General features: G+C 35.6%; 1 protein-coding gene across 14 annotated transcripts in view; it reads left to right on the top strand.

Annotated features, from left to right (window-relative positions):
* REPS1 (RALBP1 associated Eps domain containing 1) overlaps nt 1-24752 on the top strand; it is a 63992-nt gene that overhangs the window by 35265 nt on the left and 3975 nt on the right. For 2 of the 14 annotated variants that reach the window (XM_059468804.1, XM_059468795.1), the window contains exons 7-19: nt 94-157; nt 1026-1180; nt 5662-5801; nt 10401-10481; nt 13428-13515; nt 14320-14421; nt 16589-16661; nt 18943-19061; nt 19827-19891; nt 20924-21109; nt 22680-22775; nt 23398-23546; nt 24208-24313. In XM_059468804.1, coding sequence (XP_059324787.1) covers nt 94-157; nt 1026-1180; nt 5662-5801; nt 10401-10481; nt 13428-13515; nt 14320-14421; nt 16589-16661; nt 18943-19061; nt 19827-19891; nt 20924-21109; nt 22680-22775; nt 23398-23546; nt 24208-24313 — 1424 coding nt within the window. The remainder of the gene's footprint in view (nt 1-93; nt 158-1025; nt 1181-5661; nt 5802-10400; nt 10482-13427; nt 13516-14319; nt 14422-16588; nt 16662-18942; nt 19062-19826; nt 19892-20923; nt 21110-22679; nt 22776-23397; nt 23547-24207; nt 24314-24752) is intronic. The other 12 variants (XM_059468803.1, XM_059468801.1, XM_059468802.1 and 9 more) reach the window with 12 other exon arrangements.

Below are 24752 nucleotides of genomic sequence, written 5' to 3'. Positions count from 1 at the left end.
TTGCTAAATAACTCATCACCTTTATAGTAGGTCTGAGTCTTCTAATGATTTCACTTGCCTTAAGTATTAAAAATAATTGTTGCAATTTTTTAGGATCTGCAGCTAAAGAATTTTTCACTAAGTCAAAACTACCTATTCTTGAACTTTCTCATATTTGGTAAGTGTGATTATTTAAAATAATAATAATAATTAATTAATGATAAATGTTTGGAAAGATGACAGCTGATAGACATGTAATAATTACTTACTAGAAACTGTTAAGTAAAATTACACTAGTATGTTCAGTCCTGCTCATATTTATGCCAGTATTACTTTAGTGGGTTTTATTGGCCTGGGCTGGTACTATTTATGAGGCATTTTGAGAAAATTCCAAACTCTTCAGAGTTAGAAGCAATTTATTTGAAGTATTGTTAAATGGGTATTGTGAAATGAGTACTGTTAAAAATGCATTTAAATTTAAATTATTAATTCCTTATCTATATTTATTTATTCATTTATGTGTAAGTAAATATAAATGAAATGTACACATACACCTTTTAAAATAAATTTGTGGTACATGGTGACAAATCCAGCTTTGAGTTTGTGCAAATCTTCTGTTTCATTGTATTCTGGAATTTGTACTGCATCATTGCATGCTGTCATTAAATAGCTTACCTTGGCAGGTGCTATCTTTCTTTTAGTGTAATGATTTGTATTTCAGGTAATTTCCCATTTAACGACATTGCCTCGGCACTATAATTTCAGTAGTACACTTTGCCAAAAATCTGAGGCTGATAATATTGTGTAGTACTGTCTTAAATGGGTTAAAAACCAGGAGAGATAAAAGTGACTTTAAATTATCTGTAAGCTGTTATTAATTAAGGCTCATCATCTTGAGGAGTAAAGCACATAGTGCTAATATGAAGTGTTTAGTAGGATAAACGGAACAATAAACTTTGCTTATCCAAGTAGCAAAATCGGAAGCCTGTCTTTTGGAAATAAAGTAATCTTTAGAAATTTTATTTACACTAAGTTTTCCTTCTTAGGGAACTGTCAGATTTTGATAAAGATGGTGCACTGACATTGGACGAGTTCTGTGCTGCTTTTCATCTGGTAGTTGCTAGGAAGAATGGGTATGATTTGCCAGAAAAGTTACCTGAAAGTTTAATGCCCAAGCTGATTGATTTGGAAGACTCAACGGGTAAGATACGGGTTCAACACAAATGTCAGTATTTTAAAATTATGGTTTAATTGTTACAGCGGATACTTGTTTGTATGAAAGAAAGCACTTGTCAATATGAACTAAAGCATTGTACAATTTTTAGAGATCTTATTGCTCAGAGCTAATTTGAGCATGTACATATTTCTGTAGAGGGCAGTTATTTAGGAGCAGTACACATACACTATTACATTTGGAAATACTGACTGTGTCCTTTAAAGGTTAAGGAAAATAAAATTGTCACAGTATAGATTTTATTCATGACCAGCTATTGTATTTCAGTTTCCCAAGCCAGCTATACTTTAGACTCACTTTCAAATGAGTATGCTTTCTATTCACTCTCATTTATGAAAATATTCTAAGTATCAAAGGTACTTTGAAAATATTCCCAGATTCAATGCTAAGGACAGGATAGGTGTTTAAAAATGCAGGATCAGTACCACAGACCCTTTTTTTTTTACGTTCACCTCTTGACTTGAAAGCAGATTTATCCTTTATTGTGTTGTTCTGTGCATTGCCTTTTACTTTTTGGTACTCCCAGAAAAACCACTGAATGTATGAGTTCTACTTGTTAATATGTGCCAAAAACTTAGTCCTGTGAGTGAAAAACAAACTACTGTTCCATGTTAAAGTGGTGTTTAAAAACAGGATGTCTGTGGCCATCTTAGTTTCCTTTATCTATTTTAAAATATAAAAAAATGAGTATTTTAAAGCTGCTTTAGATTACTTTTTAACAAGCAGTTTTTGCTTGGAAACTCAGGTTACATTCTGAGTGCACAAGTACAATGATTTGTTAGAATTTTATTTATTTTCACTAAATTCTTCAAGGGGACTCTTTTCATACTGTGTTTGTAGGCTGTCTGAGACTTTAATCTCAAAATTATGGAGGAGTTCTTAAACTAGATACTGTGTTTCTTATTATCTCTGCTTTAATAATGAACCTATTTTCTGTGGGAGTAGGTTGGCTTTTCAAAGAGCTGCTGCTGAAGTGTTTTCAGTATGAGTTAGCATTTTGCTATGATGAAGACATTTGTGAGAACTAGCTGCAGTTTATTGAGCTAAAACCTAGGAAATGTCAAAAACCATTCCATTCTGTCAACTTTTGTGTTAAAGTGGTGATCAAGCAAAAAATCTTGGTAGGAAGTGAAATAACATTTATTTAGGAAATGAAATAACATTAAAGCACTAAAAAAATCCCCAAAACTCCACATCCAACAGCTATATTTGTCTTGATCTGTTATGGGTATTAGATTTCAGCTAAAGTTGTCTGGAAACTTTATATATCAGACACTAAAACAAAAATATTACGTGTATGTTTATTATTCTCATTTTACAGGCAACTTGCTTTTAGAAGTTTTTTCCTTTGGTATTAAAGGGAAGTTACCCTGTTCTAGTGATAGTTAAAAGTTTACCTTGCTATGTAAGCCATGCTTAAAAATAGGACAATCTGCTACTTTATTCTGCAGTAATTAAAATCTACAATGAAAAATTGAAGTTCTTGCAAACTTGTGGACTTTTATCCAGTTAGCTTTATTTTATTTATATATTTATTTATTTGGATCAGCAGCATTGGAAATAGCTGTTCTTATCTAGCACGTAACATGATCTATTGCCAAAACTTCCATGTTGAATAAAATACTTCAGATGAAGTTACTGATGTGGCTGTAGTTTTATGTTTAGTTACAACAGCATACATTTACTAATTTAAAAGTTAGTGATAGGTTTGTCTATTGGACTTGATGAGTTACAGAAATTCATCTTAATAACTGTAAATTTGCCTAGAAAGATGAACCAGTTAGGTTTTGGTAATAATTTTTCACTTCAGTTCCTGTAAAACTTGTGTTTCATTAAAACTTTCTTCCAAAATTGTCTTAGAAAGAGAAACTAAAGTATGACACCAGAGTGTCTTTTTAAGAGTACACTTTTTGCATGGGATAAAACTTTCTCAAAGAAAGAAAAGGTTGATTATCTGCTGACATGCCTCAGTATGAATAATGTACAGTCAAACTGTTGAAGAAGATGAATTGCTCAAATATCTTTTAAACCAATGTGCAAGATGGTAAACTTTATTTCAAAAGTGTTGACAGCACCATTATTAATCCTGTTCTTTTGTTAGAAAGTTTCCTATTAATCTTCTGCACTTATCCTCTGCACTTGCAAAGTTCTGCTTTTTTTCCATTTTGAAAATGAACTGCTGGCCAGAAGAAGGAGTTAGCAGAGGGCTCCTTGCACCCTCTGGGCTGTGTTCAGATAGCAAAGGAAGAAGTCTTGTGAGCTCCTCTGACAGCCTCTCCCTCATCAGCCCTGTGAATCCAGTGTGTGACCAGCTGCAGGTGTTCCAAACCTGTTTGAGATATGATCTTGCTTTACATCTGGTTTCATAACTAGAGATAGGTGTTTCTCTCACATGGCACAGACTTATTGTGTAATTAAGCGTTTGTATAGTTGGTAATTTTTCTAGTACAGCAGTAAATCTCTACAGAATTGTAATTCCTTCAAACTCAATTTTATCTCAGTTAGTAAAAGCTAACAACCTTTACAAAAGCTGAAAAGCAAGTTTTACTTTTCTATGAATTTTTGTTTGGGTTGCTGCCACAGTGCCATTTCTTTGTAAGAAAAGAAATCTGCCATGCCTTATGTCTTACACATTTACTTTAACCCTTAAAATTTTCCATAGAACGTCATAGGCGTGTTTCATGTAGGTATTTACAGAACTCTTTGAATTACAGTAGCTATGTAGTCTATCCATAATAATTTTCAGCCTTATCTTTTGACTTTGTGTTTAACACCGGAAGTTAGTTCAGTTATGTAGAATACCATCAGTAAAACAAGAATTTTGATGTTTTTAACTTAATAGAATTTTTTTTATTCTTATTACACTTCAGACTAATTAACATGTGATATGTATTTCCAAAATATTGCCCCTGGTGCATTTTGGACTTATGTATTGCTTTGTTTACAATGACCACAGCATGTCAGCTTGACTATTTGGTGACATTGACACCTCAATGTAACCTATTTTTATTGCTTTACCTAGAGGAAAACAATTCAGGATGCTAGGTGCTGGGCATAATTTTGGAAACATTATGGAAACAGCCTCATGTCTGGCTATTTAAAGAAAGTTCACATGACCTTTGAAACTCTGAAGAGTTGGTTTTTGTGTGTGGTTTTTTTCATGGTAGTAGCACTTTGGTTAAATCTGACCTCAAGGTAGCACAATTAATTTCATTTTGGTCTGCAGCTTTTTGGCTGTGCATTTTGCTGTCCCTGGCAGCTCTCTGGAGGCAATAATGGGTTGTTACTTTTCAGAGGTACAGGTGGTAACCACTGACTATTCAAGTGTTTTCAGTTCAGCTTGACATTGGATTTGTTATTAGTTTATTCTTAATGAAAATTAGCAGGCAGAATATTGACCTGTCTTAGCAGAAGAGAAGGCTGCAGAGTTCAGCTCTTCAGGAAACTGAAACCAGTAAATTTTATAAATTTCAAAGAAGTATTGGTAAAACATGCTCTTGTGGCAATCATCTTCAAGCACATACCCATGCAGCAGTCCTTTTTAATGGTAATTTAATTAAACCTTTTTTTTTTTTTTTGTTTAGTATTTTGTCTTGTTTGAAGTTTTAGTTCTGTGGACTGCTGACATCATGCTAATATGTCCCACTACTTATCAGTCACTTTTTCAACTGTTGCTTATACGCTGTACAGTTGTAATCTGAACTTTCAGGGTTTTTTGAGCATCTTAATGCCTGGCTTTAGCTTGCATTTTGATATCTAGAATAGGAGATATTGTAAGCAGGATTGTACTGTGTTAGACAGAATGCTTGACCTGCTGTTCAGATTTACTTCAAAAGAAAACTGAACGGTGCCAAAGGACAGTTGCAATGTGACAGCTGCTGGACTTACTCAATTTGCAAAATGTGAATGGAAACACCACTGTTTCAGCAAGGAGGCTTGAAGCTAATATTATTTGGAGACTAAACTAAGGGGGAATGGTTTTCTTAATCAGTTGTCATATTTTTTTGTGTTTGTATTGAGATACTGGTTTTGCTCTGGCCTTTCATACAAGGAAGTATTTTATTCTGTAAGATGAAATGCTCAGTGCAGGATATGATGTAATAAACACTAGTGCAAGTTATTTTCTCGTGCTGTAAGAAAAACTTTAATTCTATATGTAATGAAAACCTCAAAAAGCCACTTAAAGGCTAAGTACTGGGAGGATAGGATGGTACAGAGTAATCTTCAACGTCTGATTTTCAGGAACATCCTTAAAATAAGAGTAGTACCTGATTAATAGTTTTTAACAGTACTTAACTTAATGAGAGGTCTTGGGTTTTTGTAGGTTTTGTCTGCTGCTAAGTATTTGCTTGAAAAAGATTAAAATAAAGGGCACTTTGCACTTTCCATAAGATGTGAGCAACTCTTCTAAAATTAAACTGAATTCAATTTACGTTTTTTGTTCATAGTGATTCCTGTCGTTTCAGAAGTTGGGGAACAGACTGGTGAGGTAGGTTACTCTGGCTCTCCAGCAGAAGCACCTCCAAGCAAGTCTCCATCAATGCCATCCCTAAACCAGACCTGGCCAGAATTGAATCAGAGCAGTGAGGTCAGTGCTTTTACATAAGAGTTATTTCGCTACCCATCAGTAAGTAAATTGTGTATGTGTCCATGATTTGTCATAAGTGAATTGCTGATCACAAATCATTAAACAGTTAGCAGGACAATAGACACAAGAAGGTTATGTGTTAAAATGCAAAAGAAAAAAGTTTTCATTCTGGTTTTTCTATCTCATTGTGAGATACTATTTAAAATGTTATTAAGGGTAATTAAGCTTTACATTAACCACAAAATTTATCTCATAACGTGTTTTGGAAAAGTTGAATTAATTCCTAGTTTTTTTCATTTAGGGCATATTTTTGTTACCTCTGAAGAACTTGTTTTAGCAGACACTTTGGCTAAACTACAGAATAAGTTTCTGACAGATCTGGACATTGAGACTTATTTCTGGAGGTGATTTTAGCCTGAAATATCATCAGTAACACAGAGAAGTCATGACCCTGTTTCAGAAGCTGAGACTCAGAGTAGAATCTGAAGCCGCCATTGGCTAAATTTATTTAAATCTTAAAGTTTTACTGTTACATACTTCTGCTTCATCATACTTAAGCACATATATTTGCTATATAAGCAGTCCTCTGCAGTTAGAGCTGTATTTTGTCAAAATTTGAAAGTGAAGTTAGCAAGCAGTATTTTTTATATTTTTTTCCCCACAAATGTCATTTGCTTAGAAGGCCTGTAAGGGATTGATTCCTAGATTTTTCTTGTTGCTCTGTTTTAACATTTTTGCCTCTGACTTAGAATAAACCAATGTTTTAAGAGCTACTTCTGATCCCCAAATGAGTTTCTGACTAGAGCCATATACAAAGAAGATGTAGGCTTACTTTTCTTTATGAGAGGGGAAAAAAGAATGAAATTATTTTTGGAAAACTATTTTTGATAATCTGGGACTCAATAAGGATTGAAAACTTGTTTTAACATGTAAGATAGTTCTGTCAGTAGCTAAGCATTGCCTTCTATTAAAAGAGCTTTTTGTGGTTCTTTTTCTTTCTTTGTTAGACTTCAAGTGAATAGAAAATTGATATTAAAAGATTTAGACAAACCAATGGAAAATCAGCATGAAGCAGAAAATAAGCACATTTTTAGGATTAAAGTTAGGAGCAGAGGAAACTTCCTTCATTTCTCAGCAGGGAAATGCAGTTCCTTGTAAAGGCAAGTGCTAGCCTCATAGTCACATCCTTATCAAATTAAAAAATGTTGGAAATTATTTAGTGATTCTTAGTTGTTCTATTTGACACAGTGACTCTGTCAAATAGAAGCTATGTTTTAAGAGGGAGGTGCAGCAGAGTCATTCACTTGTTGCTAAAAAGCTGTAAATGTCTGCATCTCTATTAAAATTTGCCCAGACACATTCCCTTGTGTTTTCAATGAAGATTTAATAAGCTAATAATTTTGTATCTGCCTCATAATTGAACAGATCCTTCAGTGTCTAATGCAAATCAAACCCATTGAATAGGGTAATTCCACTAGTGGAACAAAGTCACTTACAGTCAGCCAGAATCTTGACTTATGAAACTGACTATCCATTCACTTAAGGTGGCACTTTCTTTTTGAAAGTGTATTATAGCTTAAGAGGTTTGGAAAAGTTCTCACAGTAGCTGTACTACTGGATACTAACTATACTAAAATAAGAGTTGAACTAAATGTTTAGTATTTTGTTCTAACCCAAAGGAATTTCTGATTTTTCAGATGTGTTGCTGTGCATGTTTCTTTCTTCTCGGCAATTTCTTTTCAGCATGAATCAGGTCAAAGTCCTCAAGGTTTTAATTCCACGAAAAAATTTCTGGTATTGCTGCAGGCCCCAGTCTAATTGTTTCCTCTTTCAACCTCTTATAAGTGTCATCAACAAATGAATTGCTTGTAAAAGCTCTGCATCTTTGTATTATCTGTCATTCCAAGCAGTCTCATCCTGTTAGTCTCAAAGCTGTTGGTTACTCTGTTCTTTCTAGCTCATAGTTGATTTATAGAATCCAGTTGCCAGGCCCAGTTACTGGAGGCTCCCAGGTATAGACCAAGGCATCAATTTAAAACTTCAGCATAAAGAACAACGTGAAAATCTGCCTAACTTTTGATATACTACATGCTTCACATTCTCATCTTTTCACTCATCACTTCTTTCTCACTTCAGATGTCTTTTCCATCCAAGTCTCAAGGCTGAGCACTTAATTTTTGAAGCTAAAAATAATAGAAAAACCTACTACAAATTTTTTGTTGAAAACTGTTGAGTGTCATGCAGCTGTCATACTAGCTTTAACACAGGGAGATTTGCTTTTAAGTTCACAATTGTTACACCTTGTTTCAAATATCTTGGTGTTCTATTCATAATGGTTCAGGTTGCTGTGAGTTTTAGTTTCTAGTAATTAACCTTTTGAAAGTAATTTTAAAACATTTTTGCAGTTGGACAGGACAAATACTTCAGCTTTAGCTAGCATGATTTTTACCCTGTCAATGCTTTTAAATTTTGCGAAGTTTGCGATGCAGTCCAGTAGATTCTCAGTACATTTAGCTTTCTGTTAACTGTGGAATTAGCAGTAGCTGGCTTCTGGTAGTATTTCAGGATGGAGCACAACAGCAGATTTCCTAGAGCAGGTGTTGGTGTTTATCTGTCTGTGCCTAGCTAGTGAGCCCAAGGACAAGTAATAAAGGTACCTATAGTTTGCTTTCAGAGCATGGTGGTAAGAGAGATTAAGCATCCATCTGTAACAAATAATATTTTACCATTTATCTTAACTGTAACAGAAGTGGTGTGTGCCCAATGGAATTTTTGGAACAATTAATGTTTCTGTAATGAAGTGGTCTGTTTGCCAGTCTTACTAGTAACTGGGAAGCCACTGGCCAAATCAAGTTTAAAAGGGTAGTGGTAGACCTAAGATAAATATTAATATGTTTCCTGAAAATGAGCAACTGTGCAAATGCAAGAGGCCAAATCAGGAGAAAGGCTGGCAGAACTTGGCACTTAAATTTCTGACTTAGTAAAAACTGGCTCACTCACAGGTTTGTGAAGCTCCAAACTACTTGCAGTGCTGCCTCTTCATGAAGGGGTGGAGTGAACAGAGATGAACTGTTTAATGCAGGGAATGTTAAACAGGGACAGAGCAGCTGGGAATCCTTACTAAAAAGGTTTTGGTAGGTTCTGTCCGTGAAGAGGGTAGTTTTGTGTTAAAAACAAATACAAACAAACAAAACCCTCAAAGCAACAGAAAACCACAACAAAAAACAACCAGAAAAGATACCCACCCCCATATGAATAGAAATCCATAATGTTTGCCCTCATTTAAAATTTGAAATGAGGAGATAAAGCTCTTTCTCTACAAGAAGTTTTATCACACGAGAGCAATTACAAATTTAGTTAATATTTTCCTGAATTTGATTTCATGTGATAGTAAACAGTTATTTAGGAATTTCCTTAAGAAGTTATTTCTGAAATAACTGTTTTAGACTTGGTTCACATACAGGCTGTTCACTGAATATAGTTTAGTGTAGAGGAGAACACAAGATTAGGTTGGCTAACACCATATAGTTTGTCCTGTGTCTTCTGGGATCATTTAGATTGATTTACCTATAGAGATGGGACAAGAATATGACACAGAGAATATTCTGAGTTGGAAAGAAACCACAAGGGTCATAGAGCCCAACACCCAAGTTTTTTTCCACAACTATAACAAACGTAATTTTATTGAATTTTCTGAGCACTAAAAATTTTTTGGTTTTAATTTTTGGAACTTGTATTTGTAGTGTTTGAAACTTGCTTAATATTTACTTGTTATTTTACCAAAATATAACAGGCTTAGCATTCTTGTGATTTTTTTTAATCTGGTTTCTAGATCACAGAATAATTTTATGTACTTCGATGCTTTGTTGATCCAGTTGTGGCTATAACTTGATTCAGTTTGCATGAGGATTCTTGACAGCCATGTATTGATACAGCATGCCCATATCTTATAAAATTGTTCAGAGATTGACTTATTTGCTTTTAGCAATCAACAGTATATTTGGATTTAATTCTTTGCCTTGTCAGTGATTTAGACTTGTGGAAATGCTCTTTTATGGCGTAGAATCACTTCTCGGGGGTTGCACTGGCAAGCTAAAGTGATGTGTTTGGAGTACTCTGCTCAGTGTTCATTTGTCTGGGACTTCATAAGAAAATCAGCATTTACTAAATAGATTTGAAACTTGGCAGCTACAAAGCTGAGGAACCTTTCTGTGGATTTTATGACTACAGATGCACACAACATGTCTCTGGTTTTTATCTCTAAATTACATGAACGGCTTAAGCAGTTCTTTTACCTTGTGTGATGTTCATTGGCAAGTGTGAACTCTGAAGGTACTTCTGGGTTGCCTGTGCACCTGTATCTTCATTATAAAAGGTGAATATAAATATTTATATTGACAGATAACAAACTTGGTTCCACAACAATCTCAGAAATAGAAATACTTAATATATATATCAGGGTACTTCCCAAGTGAAGTACTCTCCTGTGCAAATATGGTTCTTTCCAGTGCAACCTCTGAACTACTATGCTAAATCTCCTCAGTGATCTTTTACTCTCATCTTCCTCATCATGCTGACTTCTCTCCTCTGTCTGTTCAGCAGTGGGAGACATTTAGCGAACGCTCTTCAAGCTCACAAACTCTGACCCAATTTGATTCTAACATTGCACCAGCTGATCCTGTAAGTCAATCACTTAGCTTGCTTGTTTGAAATTAATTTTATTAACCCTGAATTTCCATTCATTGTATTTATCTGTTATGCATGATTCCATGGACTGCTTTTTGGGGAATGGTGGCAAATAACTTGGTTGCTTATTTTCAAAATATCAGTTTTCTAGTACTGCTCATGTTTAATCTCTGATTGCTTTTTCCTGTTGATTTTGACCTAATACCACACTTCTGTCATAATCTGTCATACACAAAGAATTTAAACACAATGTTTTTTTGAAAATATGTGCAAGTTGGTGCAAGGGCCACTCCCTATGATAAACAAGTTCTGCTGTAGAATTTGTCTTCAGTGTTGTTTTGGGGTTTTTTTGAGTTGCAGAGCCTGATTTGCACAAAAACAGGGCCAACTTCAGTGAAAAAAAAGCTACTGAGCTTTGATGGGTGTGGTATTTCGTATTCCAAATGTTTTTACCAAGCTACTTATTAATAAGGCTTTTAGTATCTCTCCAGCTAAACCTGTGGTGTTCTAAGGCTTTACTCAGTGAGGAGTGCTCTGAAGGATTATGTAGTTAAATATCTTGCCAAGTTTGGGAGCCAGAAATACACTACAGTGTTTCAAGTTCTGCTGGTTTTAAGCTTTACACCATGTGACATTAAAGCAGTTCTGAAATGCATTAGAAATGAAGTATTTAGCTGCTGCTTTCATCCTGCTTTTTTTACAGACTTAATTAGCACCAAGTGTCCATTTTAATTTAATTACAGTGTTGGTGTCCATTTGATTGTGTAGTGCTGTAATAGGTGCACATAATACACATTTAACTGCTTTTAGTGTTAAACCTGTCACTTCTGAAAAGATAGAATACATAAATATGCATAGATTTTCAATGCATCAGCACTGCAGTCTCAAAGTTAACACTGATACTCATGTAGAAATAGCATTCCAGATGCTGAAAGCTAGAATTCAAAGTGCACTGTTCCCCATGCTCAGAATTAACCTTTAATAAACATTCAAAACAAGTGAAAATGTCCTACTGAAAGCAAAAACCAGCCCTCTTTCGTCTGAGATGGTTTTTGTTTTAAATACACTGTATTTTTATGTTTTAGTGAGGTAAACATGATGTAAATTAGTTCCTAGTTGTTACTTGCTGTGTATAGTTGCTTGACTGTCACTGTCTTGTTTCTGCAATAAGACAATAATTTATTTTCACACATAATTAGCAGATGACAGAAACCTGAGGTTTGAATTTTTTCATGTACTGATCTAAAAATTAGAGCAGTGATGGTATATGAAAAACCTCTTTTATAGAGTACATGTTTTTCTGTATGTATATAGAGAAATTCACTGGGAATGCAAAATTTTTTTATGGCTGATCACATTCTTGAGTTCTTTCCTTGAAATGCTTATAGTTTTTATAGTTTAGAAAAGAATGGTGAGCATCTTTGATACTTGCTAGGGTAACACACTTTGGGGTTAGAGTCTTTGTTTTCAATATTAAAATAAGAACAAATGATGACAAATGTTCAGTTAGCTGAAGGCAGACATTTTGTTTTTAGCAATTTCAGTAGTGATGCATAGGAATGATTTATGAAACAACTGGTTCCCCAGAGGAGAGAAAACCAGCTTTCTTGAGCAGTTGTTAATAACTATCTAGAGAGTAAATTCACAAACCAGGTCTTTTTTAGTTGGAAAAGTAGCTGCTTTGGAGGTAAAACATAGGTGGAAGAACAGTGCATCTATCCCTTAGTATGGGAGCACAGTATGCCTTTTGTAAGTCAAAGTGGGTAACGTGTTGTTTTATGTAAAATGAATTTAATGATGTAAATTAATGCATTATATAAAATCCATTTAACTATTTGAGGCATGACTTCTGTACAGCTGCACATTAGATTATAGCACAAGTCTGAAGCAGCCACAGTAAAAGTGATCATTGCATGGTAATCTCGTTACAGAGGGAAGAAAAAGCAGTATATTTTAAGGTGGTAACTGTTCCTAAAAGCTTCCTGCAACAAAAAAGTTTGAGCTGTGACTAGGAAGTGGTTTTGCTTGCAACAAGGGTAGTGAATGTAATTGAAATAGTTTCAGAAAATACCAATGTAGATGTATTACACCTAGTACAGTTTATCTACTTGACTAGTCAGAACAGATTAAATTTCTGATACAAAGGTAGTTTTAAAACTTCTTGTTATTTCTAGGATAAATTTAATATAATCTGGGGGTGTTCTTGTACTGTCATTGGCCCACCCATTCACGTATTCTGAATATGGATGACAGTAAAAAATTTCAGACAGCCCTGGCACTATTTTTAGGCTGCTTCTGAGTTTTGAGATTATTTTTTTAAGCTGTCTGCAGTCAGTGTTCAAACTAAATTGAAAGGATTGTCTGTAAAGTACTTTAAACAGAGCCCCTTGTCTGAATGACTAATGCCTAAGTGTAGGGCCATTGCCTGTCTAGAGGTATATTCCATAGAGCTTATTATACTGATGTTTAGAAGATTTTTGCTATTTTAAAGACTCCAGAAAATGTCTGAAATTACTACAAAGTACCTATTTCATTGAGCATTATTCATGCTATTTAGAAAGGCCATTATTTTCTGAGGCCATTATAAGTAAAGCTGAGGAGTCAGGGTTTAAATTGTTTTGGGTGGTTTTTTTTTTTTTAAGAAGTGCTCCAAGTACCAGATGTCTGATACACTAGAAATGGTAGAAAGCTGGTAAAATTCAGGTCCTACTTGCAGTTATCTATAGAAACATACCCTAGTGCCATTTTAAGTAGCTAAGTTAACATTATAGAGACTAAAGCTTAGAAAGCTTTGGTTTTCTGGGTATATTCAATTCCCTGGAACTGTGCAAATAAATTAAATCTATGAAATTTTGTTTAGAATTAACATTGCACATACTGTAAGAGATTCTTTTAAGAGTGATTTAAACTAGGTTACCATAACTGTGATCTCTTCCACAGGACACTGCAATTGTGCATCCAGTTCCTATAAGAATGACTCCAAGCAAAATCCACATGCAGGAAATGGAGCTTAAAAGAACTGGAAGTGGTAGGACATTTTCTCTTGCTAATTTGGGAAGTTTCATACAGTTAGAGTTGGTCTTACTGCCTTGAATGTACTTACTTTTCTCCTTCACCAAGGATGAATAAATCTGAAGTTGTAATGAGCATCATTACTGAGTTAAGAATTGCTGTTCAGATAAGTGCAGCGCTTGAATTGGCCATTTGCTATAGTGAGGATTTTACCTTCTCTAGCAGAATCTAGCAGTTTCTTGGAGAGTAGTTCAGCATCATTATAAAGATTGGATTTGGACCTGCAGGTGAATGTCTGGGTTTCCTTGTTAGATACTGAAGGAAACTGGAGATGGAGATCATAACCTGCATTCATAAAGCTTGTTCTTCTGTGGTCAGAAATACTGCATTTATTATTTTGAAACTTGCAAGCATTTGGGAATATTGGCAGGCTGTTTTTTACTCTGGTCAATAATAAGCAAGGTGATTTGATAAATTTTCTTAAAGGAATTGGGGGGGGGGGTCTTAGTTTTCAGTTGTGTACCAGTATTTCCTAAAGTCATGGAACTCATGCAGAGTCTTCTGCATAGGAGAATTAATAGTATTGACAGCACACTTCTTTTAACATTTATTTGGCCTTGTAAACAGCTGAAAATTCACAGCTCTTAAAGCTGAGAAATCGTGTTTTACTTCGTAATAGTGTTATTTCTGATTTAAAATACACCAGTTTTAGTCTTGAGTGCAGCATTTTAGATAAGGGCAGAAAACCAGTGTAAAGCTTTGGCACCAGAAATAAAGGCTAGTTAGAATAAGTTCATTTATCTATTTTTTTTCCCTCTAGATCATGCTAACCCTACTAGTCCACTACTTGTGAAACCATCAGATCTCCCAGAAGAAAATAAAATTAGTTCATCTGTAAAATTTTCATCTGGAAATACAGTTAGTAAGTATCAAAGTGCTTTCTGGTCTCATTTCTTACATTACACAAAGTGTAGATCTGATATGTTCCTCAGTGAATGAAAGCTGGCTGGATAGTAGCAGCTCTAAAATGAGATAAACTTATCCTAAGAACAGAAACATTTCTGATATAAAGTATGTGTTAGAAGTAGTAATTAAGAAAGTTCTACTGATGTCACTAGAGTTGTTTTCCTACCTTGTGTGCTCAAGAAAATTCATTTTTGTCAGCTCTTTTCCATCTTGCTGTTTTCTCTTTTAATCCTAGAATGAAAAATTCAATGTAGATAAAGTGGAATTCCCTAAGTAGCATTTGATTGGTCTTCCTCAGAACCATGTAACATGTTTTCTAAAGAGTGAAAATGTGTTGACCACAATTTCCAGGCAATTCTCATCTGGTTAAGCTACTAAGCAAATCCTACAGACTTCTATGTTCCATTTTAAATGCAGCTTTTCAACTGTTTATTTCATTCTAATAGCCTTTTCAATTTGTAGTATCTTCTGTGCCCAAAGCATGTTGCATTATATTGATTTGATTAGTCCACTTATCTAATATTGGAGAGGTCCAAGATTATTTGTTGCCTGAATGAATTTCTAGAGTCTTTCCAAGATCCATTTTTTTTTGTTTGTTTTCTTCAAGTCAGGAACTTACTTTTCTTCAGTAAAAATAAAGTTTCAAGAAGTCATTATTTTAAATCCTTTGCATTAGTAAGACCAGAAGTACTTTGATTGGTTTGTAATACAGGAGGAATTCAGAAAATACCATCTTGCAATATGTTTTGCTTTTCTTGTGAGCTCTGTTTTAGTGGCACTCTTCGTTCTGACCAGTGTCCTGACCATGTCTGAATTTTACTTTTCAAGCACAGTTCTGTTTTTACTAAGAAGTTTGCTAATGCAAAAGAACAAGCAAACATCATCTTTTAATGTGGAACTAGTGCTGTGTGCAGGATCCAAGTTCAAGAGCCTTTCGGTGCTCCCTTTTCCTTATCTGAGTGCAGCCTAATCTTTTAATCTTTAATAGAGTGTTTTTCCCTGAGAGGAAGAACATGGTGAAATAAAACAACCACATTGCAGTGTAAGATATAAGCATTGTGTAGTACCTGCAATGTTAAGGAGAAGAAGTATAAAAAAATGTAACAGGTAAGAATGTGCCTTGCTGATCAGGAAAGTCATCTCTGCAGGATTCTCATTTCTGAGGCCTGGTTGATGTGTCTTACCACTTTTGAAAACTTCAGTGTCCTAGGAGGTTAAAATAATCCTTTGAGAGCGGGTAATTCAGAAAAATCTTGATGTTTTTGAGTAGAATTTTCTTCTTCACTGGCAACAAATTGAGTCCCTTTGCTCCAGTGACTTCCACCTTGAACTTTGGTTTACTTTGTGCTCTAGAATAGTCTCTTGTGATAAATTATCCTGAGGTCAATTTTTCTATCTACATTCATTCCATATAAATCTTGTGATTTTTGTGAGGCTCCTCATTTCTGGGGAAAAAAGCCTCATGCTTTGCAGAGCTTCTAAGGGTAAGGGTGTCCTTGAGAATCTGTGATGCTTTAATAGCATCTTTCATTTCTGTAGATTTCCTTAATCAAAAGCTGGAAGTTTTAGAAAAGGTTTAGTCCAAAATAAGGTTGACCACCAGACTTGGAGGTACAGAAGTTACATTAGTAGCAAAGCAACTGCATTAATCTGTGTTCTGTACATAGCCTTTCCTTTTTCCGATTCCTAAGGTTTCTAAGTCCTTCAGCACTTCTAAAATCAGGCATGTTCTACCCCTTGCTTTTTTTTCCTTGGATGTCCCTTACTCTTCTTCACTAGATTGTTGAAGTGATGGAATGTCAAGTGTTTAAAAATGACTGTTCGTAAAACTTAGGTTTTGTATTTTAAATACAACATTACTGTCATTGTTTATTTTCAGTACATGGTACTAGTAACCAGCTACTGTGTTGGGTGAATGGAGTTGGTTTGTATTGTGTCCTTCAATCATTCAGGTTTGAGGATTTTGAATCCTGACCAGATGATACCTTACAGGGAAGCAATACAAAGACATACACCTTTTTTGTAACAAAAGAAATTGGATATTTGAAATTACTGGTTACTTCTGTCTCTTAGGGTATGCTAATGATGCAAAGCAAATATGAAATTGTATTTTCTTTTCCCAGCAGATGGTTACAGCAGTTCGGACTCTTACACTTCAGACCCGGAGCAAATGGGAAATGCTGTAACACGGCAACGGTCAGTAGAGTAGCACCTGAAAAAAAACAAGTAAAAGGTGTTTAAAGAAGCCTGTTCTCAGCTCCTGGTTACTTGACAACTAGGTTATAAAATGGTGGCAAAACAGATTCCTAACTTTAACACTAAGGAATCTGTAAACAGTCTGTTTTCTAATGTATTAGCAATATATGTTGCTTTCATTAGTGTGGAAAGTGAAAATTAAAAAAGGAAAGTTGTCTAAAAATTTGTTTGAGGTTGGCCAGTCAAGTGCTCCATGTGAATCTCCACATTCAATCAGAATCTTAATACTTTCCCCTTAAATACAAAGCAATGTAAGCATGTGAGAGCATGCTGTTACTTGAAACCAATTTTTTGTATTTTTAAAAATATCCATTTAGGCATTATTGGAGAAGAACCTTATGACACTATAGCCTAAAAGAGAATTAAGTACACTTTAGGAATACTATGGCTGTAACTCCATCTCTTCTAATAAACTTAAAAAGGGCCAAAGTCAAATGCCCAATGTAAACTAAGGGTTTGGAGAAAGCCATGCAAGCACAAAACCAACAACTGCATCATTTCACATGACAGAATGTGCTGTACTAGCTGGTGCTAGTTGTTCCCATTAAATCTGCCTGAATAGGATTAAAACCAGCTACACCATTAACTGTCTTACAATCAGTTTCAGAGGTAAGTTTCAAAACAAAAATAATTAAGGTGACTTCAATGGCAAAGAAAGATTTCCATTTGCCTGTCAGTACAGCAACTTGAAAGATTCTTTCCTGCATTGTTACCTAATGGAAAATGTGACTCTGTCATGCTTTTATGTATGTTTTTTGCACTATGAACATGATGGTTTCAACGTGTTCTTTTACTCTTTGACTTTGGATTAGGTTCTCTTGCTGAACTTGTGTAGATGAGGGAAGCTTTCTGATGAGTTCCCACATTATGGCACGGGGAGCTTCTGTCGTGACCTGGTAGTTGTGGCAGTATGCACACAAGAAATTTGTTGTCCCACTTACTCTTTTACTTTCTTCCACTGGCACCTCTTCTACCCATTGCAATTTTGTATAGAGATGACATTGTACTTAATCCTACCACTAGTCAAGACTACATTTTGGTATTTTCACATAGCAAAAATTGACAAGGCTGTGTCAGATAATGATACCTTGGAATTCTCCTTAAACCACTTTCTCCCATTTTTAATTCCATTTGTGTTTTGTTTTTTTTTTTTTTACTGTACTAGCTAGAGGGATGACCCAAGGAGTCAGTATAATTAGATTTTATTTTCATCAGCTGGAGAGTTACACAGTATTACAAAAGCATTGCCATAGAGAATATATTAAGAAAATCAACTTTTCTATTGTGATAACTCAGTTTTGTGTCTGGACTTAAACATTCAGAAATTCCAGGTTTTGTGTGAAACTTGGGTAGCCTTTACCTCCCTAAGTTTACATTTTACAGTAGTTATAGAAGAACGTTGCAGAGGCCAGTCATAGAAAAGATTTTGTCACAAATTGAATAAAAAAGCAGCTATATTCAGGTCAGTGATTCAATAAATCTGTCTTGTTCAAATTAGGCTAGTTAGGAAGCGTCTGCAAACTGCTTTTAAAAGGAAGTTGTACAAAAATTCTGTATACAATAAATCCCACTTAAATGGCACTTATTACAGTAATTTTTTCTTCTGTCCTTCCTGCATGTGTTCTCCATGAATTTGCAGCAGATATCCACTAGATGGTGATGCTACCTAAGAATGAGTCAAAATTTCTGAAGATTCTGCCAAGTGTATAGATTTGGAAAATTTCAGGCAGAGAATTAAATTGCTGTCTCGTACACTGAGATACTTCTTGGGCTCAATATACCTGGAGGCAGGTCCAACAGAAACCCAATATTCTTCTTTAATCAAATTGAGCTTACATCATTTAACCTAAACAGGATGTTGACTACATCTTAAAAATTATAGTGACTATCATCTGGATGGAATTACCATATTTATCATTCTCTGTTCCTGAGCTGCCATTGTTTGGGGTATGCATCAAGCTGTTGGTTTCCCAAAGATAAATTACATGTGATAATATAAGAGTAATTTGAATAAAGGATATTTAAGTAAATTGAAGTATAAAAACAGTTTTAAAATCAAAGAATACTGGAAGTTTAATATGGCAATCTTGAAAATCAATGGCAATCAGGGAGTTTTACCTCTGTCAAACTTGGTTTTTTAATTGTATGCTTTGAAGAACTTTTGATTTTTAGTTCTGTTGTAGCCACCTAAAATCACTACAGAAACTTATGTGTTTTGCAGATCACATTCAGGAACATCTCCAGATAACACTGCACCACCACCACCCCCTCCAAGGCCTCATGCTTCTCATTCTCGGTCATCATCTTTAGATATGAACAGATCCTTTTCAGTCACCCCAGGTAGATATGCTCTGTTCTCCATGTGTATTATTTTTCAGCACATGTGTTCCTGAAGCAGTCAATGCTTTTTTCTCTGAGGAATGATTTAGAATATTGGTTTTTAAAGCACCATTTCTGAATAAAAGAAGTTGCATATGTTGTCATCCTTACTGTATTGTTTGTGTTAAAATTTATGTATGTTGTACTTTACTTAAGTAGCTAATTTAAAAGTAAATTCTGAATTCTGGCATTGTAGTTTTTTGGATGAATGTGGGAAACAGAGTCAGGAAAGAATATGCTGGTTGTATACCCAGATCCAATCAATTGCATCTGCCAGTAAATTTTCAAGGGGAGTCTTTTTGGAATCTCCTGTATTTAAGATGGGTATTTAGTATTTGACTTCAGAGGAAATTATTAAAGTCACTTCTGCTGCTCTGCTTAAGGACTTTTATTGGACTTCTGACTTATCAGTACTTTTAAATTCAGGATCACAAAGTATGAGAAAATACTAAGAACTTGTAATGAGGGTAAAAAAAATCCCAAACCCTAAGATCCTAAAGCCAGAAGAATATGACCATGTCTGTACAAGATCCATGTTCTGATTAATCCTGGTTTTGTCTGTCTGGCAATTTGAAAGGAGGTGACATTACAATTATGAGCCCAAATATGACAAGTGGCAAATATGAGGCACAATGCAATGTTTCTTCATGTTGACAATAAGAAAATTTGATAGCACTGTAATGTACAAAGTAACAATCTTGGCCAAATGTGGTGCATCTTTTACAGGACAGCAACAGGCTGGAGTTGTTGCCTATCCGCCTGCAGTGCCTCCAAGACCACAGCCTTCACAGGTGATGTCACTTCTGAAAAATCATATTCTAACTCGGTGCATTATTTTTATGTAACTTGAGTTTTAATATATCTCTTAAATGCTTGATATATTTTTGAAAGCACCAGGATGTGAATGGTGGCAAAACCTAGAATACACCCAAATGGTAGTACTTCCTAAATAAAAAAATGCTTCTGGTGGAATCATGGGTGGGGATTAAGGTAGATATTGAGGAGGAATGAGTGGCTCTAGAGCTCTGAATTGTGGGAAAGAGAGAAAAGTTATCCTTTCACATTTCATTGTCTATTCCTGTATAGTGTGTAGGCCATAACGAAGACGGCGAGAGCCATTTTCCAAAGTTTTGCAAAATAAAGATTTTCCTTCCATTTGTCTGGCACATGGCAGGCAGAGCTTTATGTAATATGTCTGCCCCCAAAAGGAGTGATTCCACTTCTTCACTTGTCACAGACTTGGTGATCTTTGCAATTACAGTCTGAATGATATCAGTTAGCTGATTTGGTGGAAAGCACATCTTGAAAAAGTTTTTTCTTTGTCTTATCTAGCTGAATCCTTCAACTGCTGTGCAGATCTGACATGGGACAGATAAAATTGCTTTTCAATTGTTTCTCACCAGCAGCTGCTTGTTAGAATCTAAGTTACTAGCAGTAGAAGTCAGTCAGTGATACAGAAATCGTCTACAAGGATTCAAAAATTATCTGAAGGGCTGAAGGGAGTGTACAAGGACAGAAGTATTCCATACAGTGATTACATAAGCATGTTTCTCTATGAAACTAAACTAAAAGTCTCTATCAAGCCCCCAGACAGCAGAAATATCTATTGTTGAATGAGTCTAGCATGTGGTACATTACATCCCTCTTTGGTCTTATTTCCTGGATAGTAGCATATCTGAACTTCCTTTCTCTTAAGTATTTCTTCATGCATGTCTTGCCTGAGATGCATCTTGTCCTACTGATAGTACGTAAATTTTTGTCCACTAAAAAGGCAAATAATCCTTAACATTCTATTCCTAAATATTTCTGTTATTTTATTGCAGGGCACAGGTCCTCATGTGCATCGCTCAGTGGATGCTGATGGCCTAATAGCTCATAGCAGTACCTCACCTCAACAAATACCAGAGCAGCCAAATTTTGCAGACTTCAGCCAGTTTGAGGCATTTGCTGTTTCAGGTGTAAACAAAGAGGAAGAAGATGAAATTGAAACGCACTCAGAAGCCTTGCAGGTGAGTAGAAGGGGAAGATCTTATTGATGGCTTTAATACCACCAACAATTCTGAGACTCTGTTAAAACCTATTTCTGCTGTCCTCTGTCACTGGTGTGTTGTTTGTTGGGTTTTTTGTTCTGTTTTGGTTTTTTATGATGCCTCAATCCATTGCCAGAAAGCAATTACATTGCACACTGCTGCACTTGTTTAGAATTCCTAGGCAGAAGGAATTCTTTTCATCTCATCTCTTGACTGTAATTTTAAAGATTTCTGTGCTTATTAGCATACATGGGCACAAACGTAATTGTGTTGGTAATACACATAATTTGAGACTTCGCACAGGCAAAACCTTTCTTCTGCTCATTCTTGCCAGTCTTCCAAATGACTTGCTGATAATTTTTAAATAATGTATTTTTTAAGACATACCTTAATAAAGGAGATGACTGTCATGTGTTGTAAACATCTGCTAAAATTCCATTAATTTGCTTTTCTTCAAAGTCGTTGGACAAACAGCTGAATTGAATAGAGCTCTGGCATCCTTCTATCATTAAAGATGTTTACAAAAACTTGTTTCTTACTACAGACATAGGACTTGAAAGTTGGGAAGCATTAATGTCATTGCTAGCTGCTATTGCAGAAACTACTTCATGTTCTCCTTTGATAATTTGTAGCTTTTATCCAGATTGTAAGTTCTCTGGGACACTTTTGCATTCTTGCTTGCAAAAGTCCCTGTGGTGCTTTAAAGCTCTCCCAGCTGTCAGCAGCATGGTCTTGCTTCACTTGTTGAGGAAGGTCAGTGACACAGCCCTATCTGAGCACTCTCCATGTACCTCATTGCAAAACCAGCTATGCCAGCTTAAGCTGCCTCTGCAAACTGCTTAAGTTAAGCTTGCTGATTGTTTTGCATTGAGGTGGATGTGGAACAGTCACATTGTGTTCCATTGGAGGGATTAACCTTTGGCAATGACAAATAGATGATAGTGGCACTGTAATAGCAGAAACAGCAGTTTGTGATTAGGCCACGGCCTCTTTTGTGCCTCATGACATTGGACTTGTGTTTCTAAATGAGAATTGAACTGGAATTGTACGTGTTAACTGTATTCATGTATCAGAATCACAGAATCACAGAAATTCTAGGTTGGAAGAGACCTTTAAGATCATCAAGTCCAACCCATGTTCTAACACCTCAACTAGATCATGGCACCAAGTGCCACATCCAGTCTTTTTTTAACCTCTTCGAGGGATGGTGACTCTACCACCTCCCTTGGTAGATGATTCCAGTATTTGACCACTCTTTCTGTAAAATACTTCCTCCTTAATTCTAGCCTGTATCTCCCTTGGCGCAGCTTGAGACTGTGTCCTCTTGTTCTGTCTGTTGTTGCCCGGAGAAAGAGGCCGACCCCCAGCTCACCACAGCCACCCTTCAGGAAGTTGAAGAGAGTGATAAGGTCACCCCTGAGTCTCCTTTTCTCCAGGCTGAACAACCCCAGCTCTCTCAGAACACAGCATACTTGTTTTCATTCCAACTGTTGCCAGATGAAGTATATGTTGAGAAGTAGATTCATAAATACATTTTATATTCCTTTAGGTTGAAAAGCCCTCTGATTCTGCAAGTTCTCTTAGAGTTGCCAAAGCAGATGGAAGAGTTGAAGACAAAGCACCTGCAAATGTCCCCAGTAGTGCGGTATGCAAAGTACCCTTGGAACAAAGCACTGTTGTCTGATATATATGAAATTAAATGTTTGTTTTGATTTGCAACAGCAGCTTTGTAGGTGTTCACCTGAACCCAGTTTTCACCATACACATGCCTATTTGAAGCCCAATAGGTGCTTCAAATAGGCATGTGTATGGTGAATTTTTGCAACATATTATGATGATTAGGTTTATTCTTGAGACAGCAGAAAAGATACTTGTAAGTTTTCAAATTTTTGAAACAGATCAAAATGTTTAGTGCAGAACTTGATTAAGCATAGCTTTTTATTTGATTACAGACATATAATTAGTGGGGGGGAAGGTGTGCTCTGCATTGCTGTGTGTTTGCAGTACTCAGTTGTACTGTGCTGTTTCTGCTTGCACACTTCTTTGTCAGTGTGAAGCAACTTACTAGCTTTTCACTACATGGTAGGATTTAGTAGTTCATGTCTTTTCCAGACCAAATGAGAATGCAGCTAGATGTCCATCAGAAAATACCTGATGGGTTGTAAATTCAGTTGCCTCAGTAACTGAATATGAAAGACAAGCTACCAGGTTATAACCTAAATAAAATGTAGTTTCAGAGAGTTAATAGGCTGTGTTTTCCTCTTCAGGGTAAAGGCACTACCCCACTTGCTCCACCGCCGAAGCCTATTCGTAGAAGATTAAAATCAGAAGATGAGCTAAGACCTGAAGCTGAGGAACATACACAGAAAACAGGTGTCATAGCTGCTGTTCTTGCTTCACAGCCATCTATTCCTAGGTAACCCAAGAAGTATATAAATACATCTGTTACTGGAAAGTTTACATTTAAACAGCATACACACTTTCTGTTCCAGGAGTTGCAAACAATTTCAGTGTGTTTAATTTAGATTAATTCAATGATTTAAGAACTTTTTGGTTTTTAAATATGGTCATCCCAAAGCTGCTACTGCTGGGAGACTTTTAAGAGATTTTGAATTTTGGAGTGTGAACTCTTTTTAACTTCTGCAAGTATGTTGGAAATAAGTGGTGGAAGTACTAAGATGTAGAGTTTAATTTTAAATGGTTTCTATGAACAGTCCAAAATGTGCAGTCTGTGTGTCCTAGCATGAAAATAGTCTATTGCAGTAGTCACTTGGAGGTAAATGAATGTGGTTTGCTGTGGTGGGCCTTCAGAAAGTTGATAATGACGAGTTTTTAAAATGCGCTGTGTGCTCTTTGATTGAAACCAACTCTGTGTGCATATATAAAACATAGATATCTGTGTTTCCATGCAAACAAACGGGATTAACCAAGCCGGACAGGAGCGGGAACATGTAACAGTATAACAAGTTAAAGAATTTTGAAAAGAGTATTCTGCTCACTTAAAGAAGGGGACTATAAGTGAGATGTTCAGCTAAATGGCAAAATTACTTATTACAATACTTCTGATATCTTCTCAGATCAGTGGGGAAAGACAAGAAGGCAATTCAGGCATCAATCAGACGTAACAAGGAAACCAACACTGTTTTGGCCAGATTGAACAGTGAACTACAGCAGCAACTAAAGGTAATTCCTTCGTCTTTGTGTAAGAGAAGAGCCTCAGAGAGCAAGATGTTAGTGATGCACAGTAAAAGGCGTCTCTGCAATCTACTGATAAATGTAGTTGAGGATATCGATATGAAATATTTAGCTATGTTCATAGATCATAGAATATACCTATTTGTGGCAAGTTTTGTGAAATTACAAATCACACTTTTGCTGCTACAACACATTTTTCAGTGTAACAATCTGCTTTTAGCTACACTAAAATTTTACCTCACATTATCAATACTAGGTTACCTGTTGTCATCATCACATACATTAAAAGCAGTACTGAGAGGGGCAGCTTAAGTGATCTGTGTTCTTCTGAAGGAAAAAGCAAGCCTTAAAGTCTTAGTAAAATTATAAGTCATAAATATTTTTAAACAAATACAATAATCTGAAGTACAAAACTTGCAGTTTAATA

The sequence above is a fragment of the Ammospiza nelsoni genome, chromosome 3 (assembly GCF_027579445.1).
Source record: "Ammospiza nelsoni isolate bAmmNel1 chromosome 3, bAmmNel1.pri, whole genome shotgun sequence".
Classification (NCBI taxonomy): Eukaryota; Metazoa; Chordata; class Aves; order Passeriformes; family Passerellidae; genus Ammospiza; species Ammospiza nelsoni.
The sequence above is the reverse complement of the archived record's forward strand: the minus strand, read 5'-3'. Positions and strand labels throughout refer to the sequence as shown.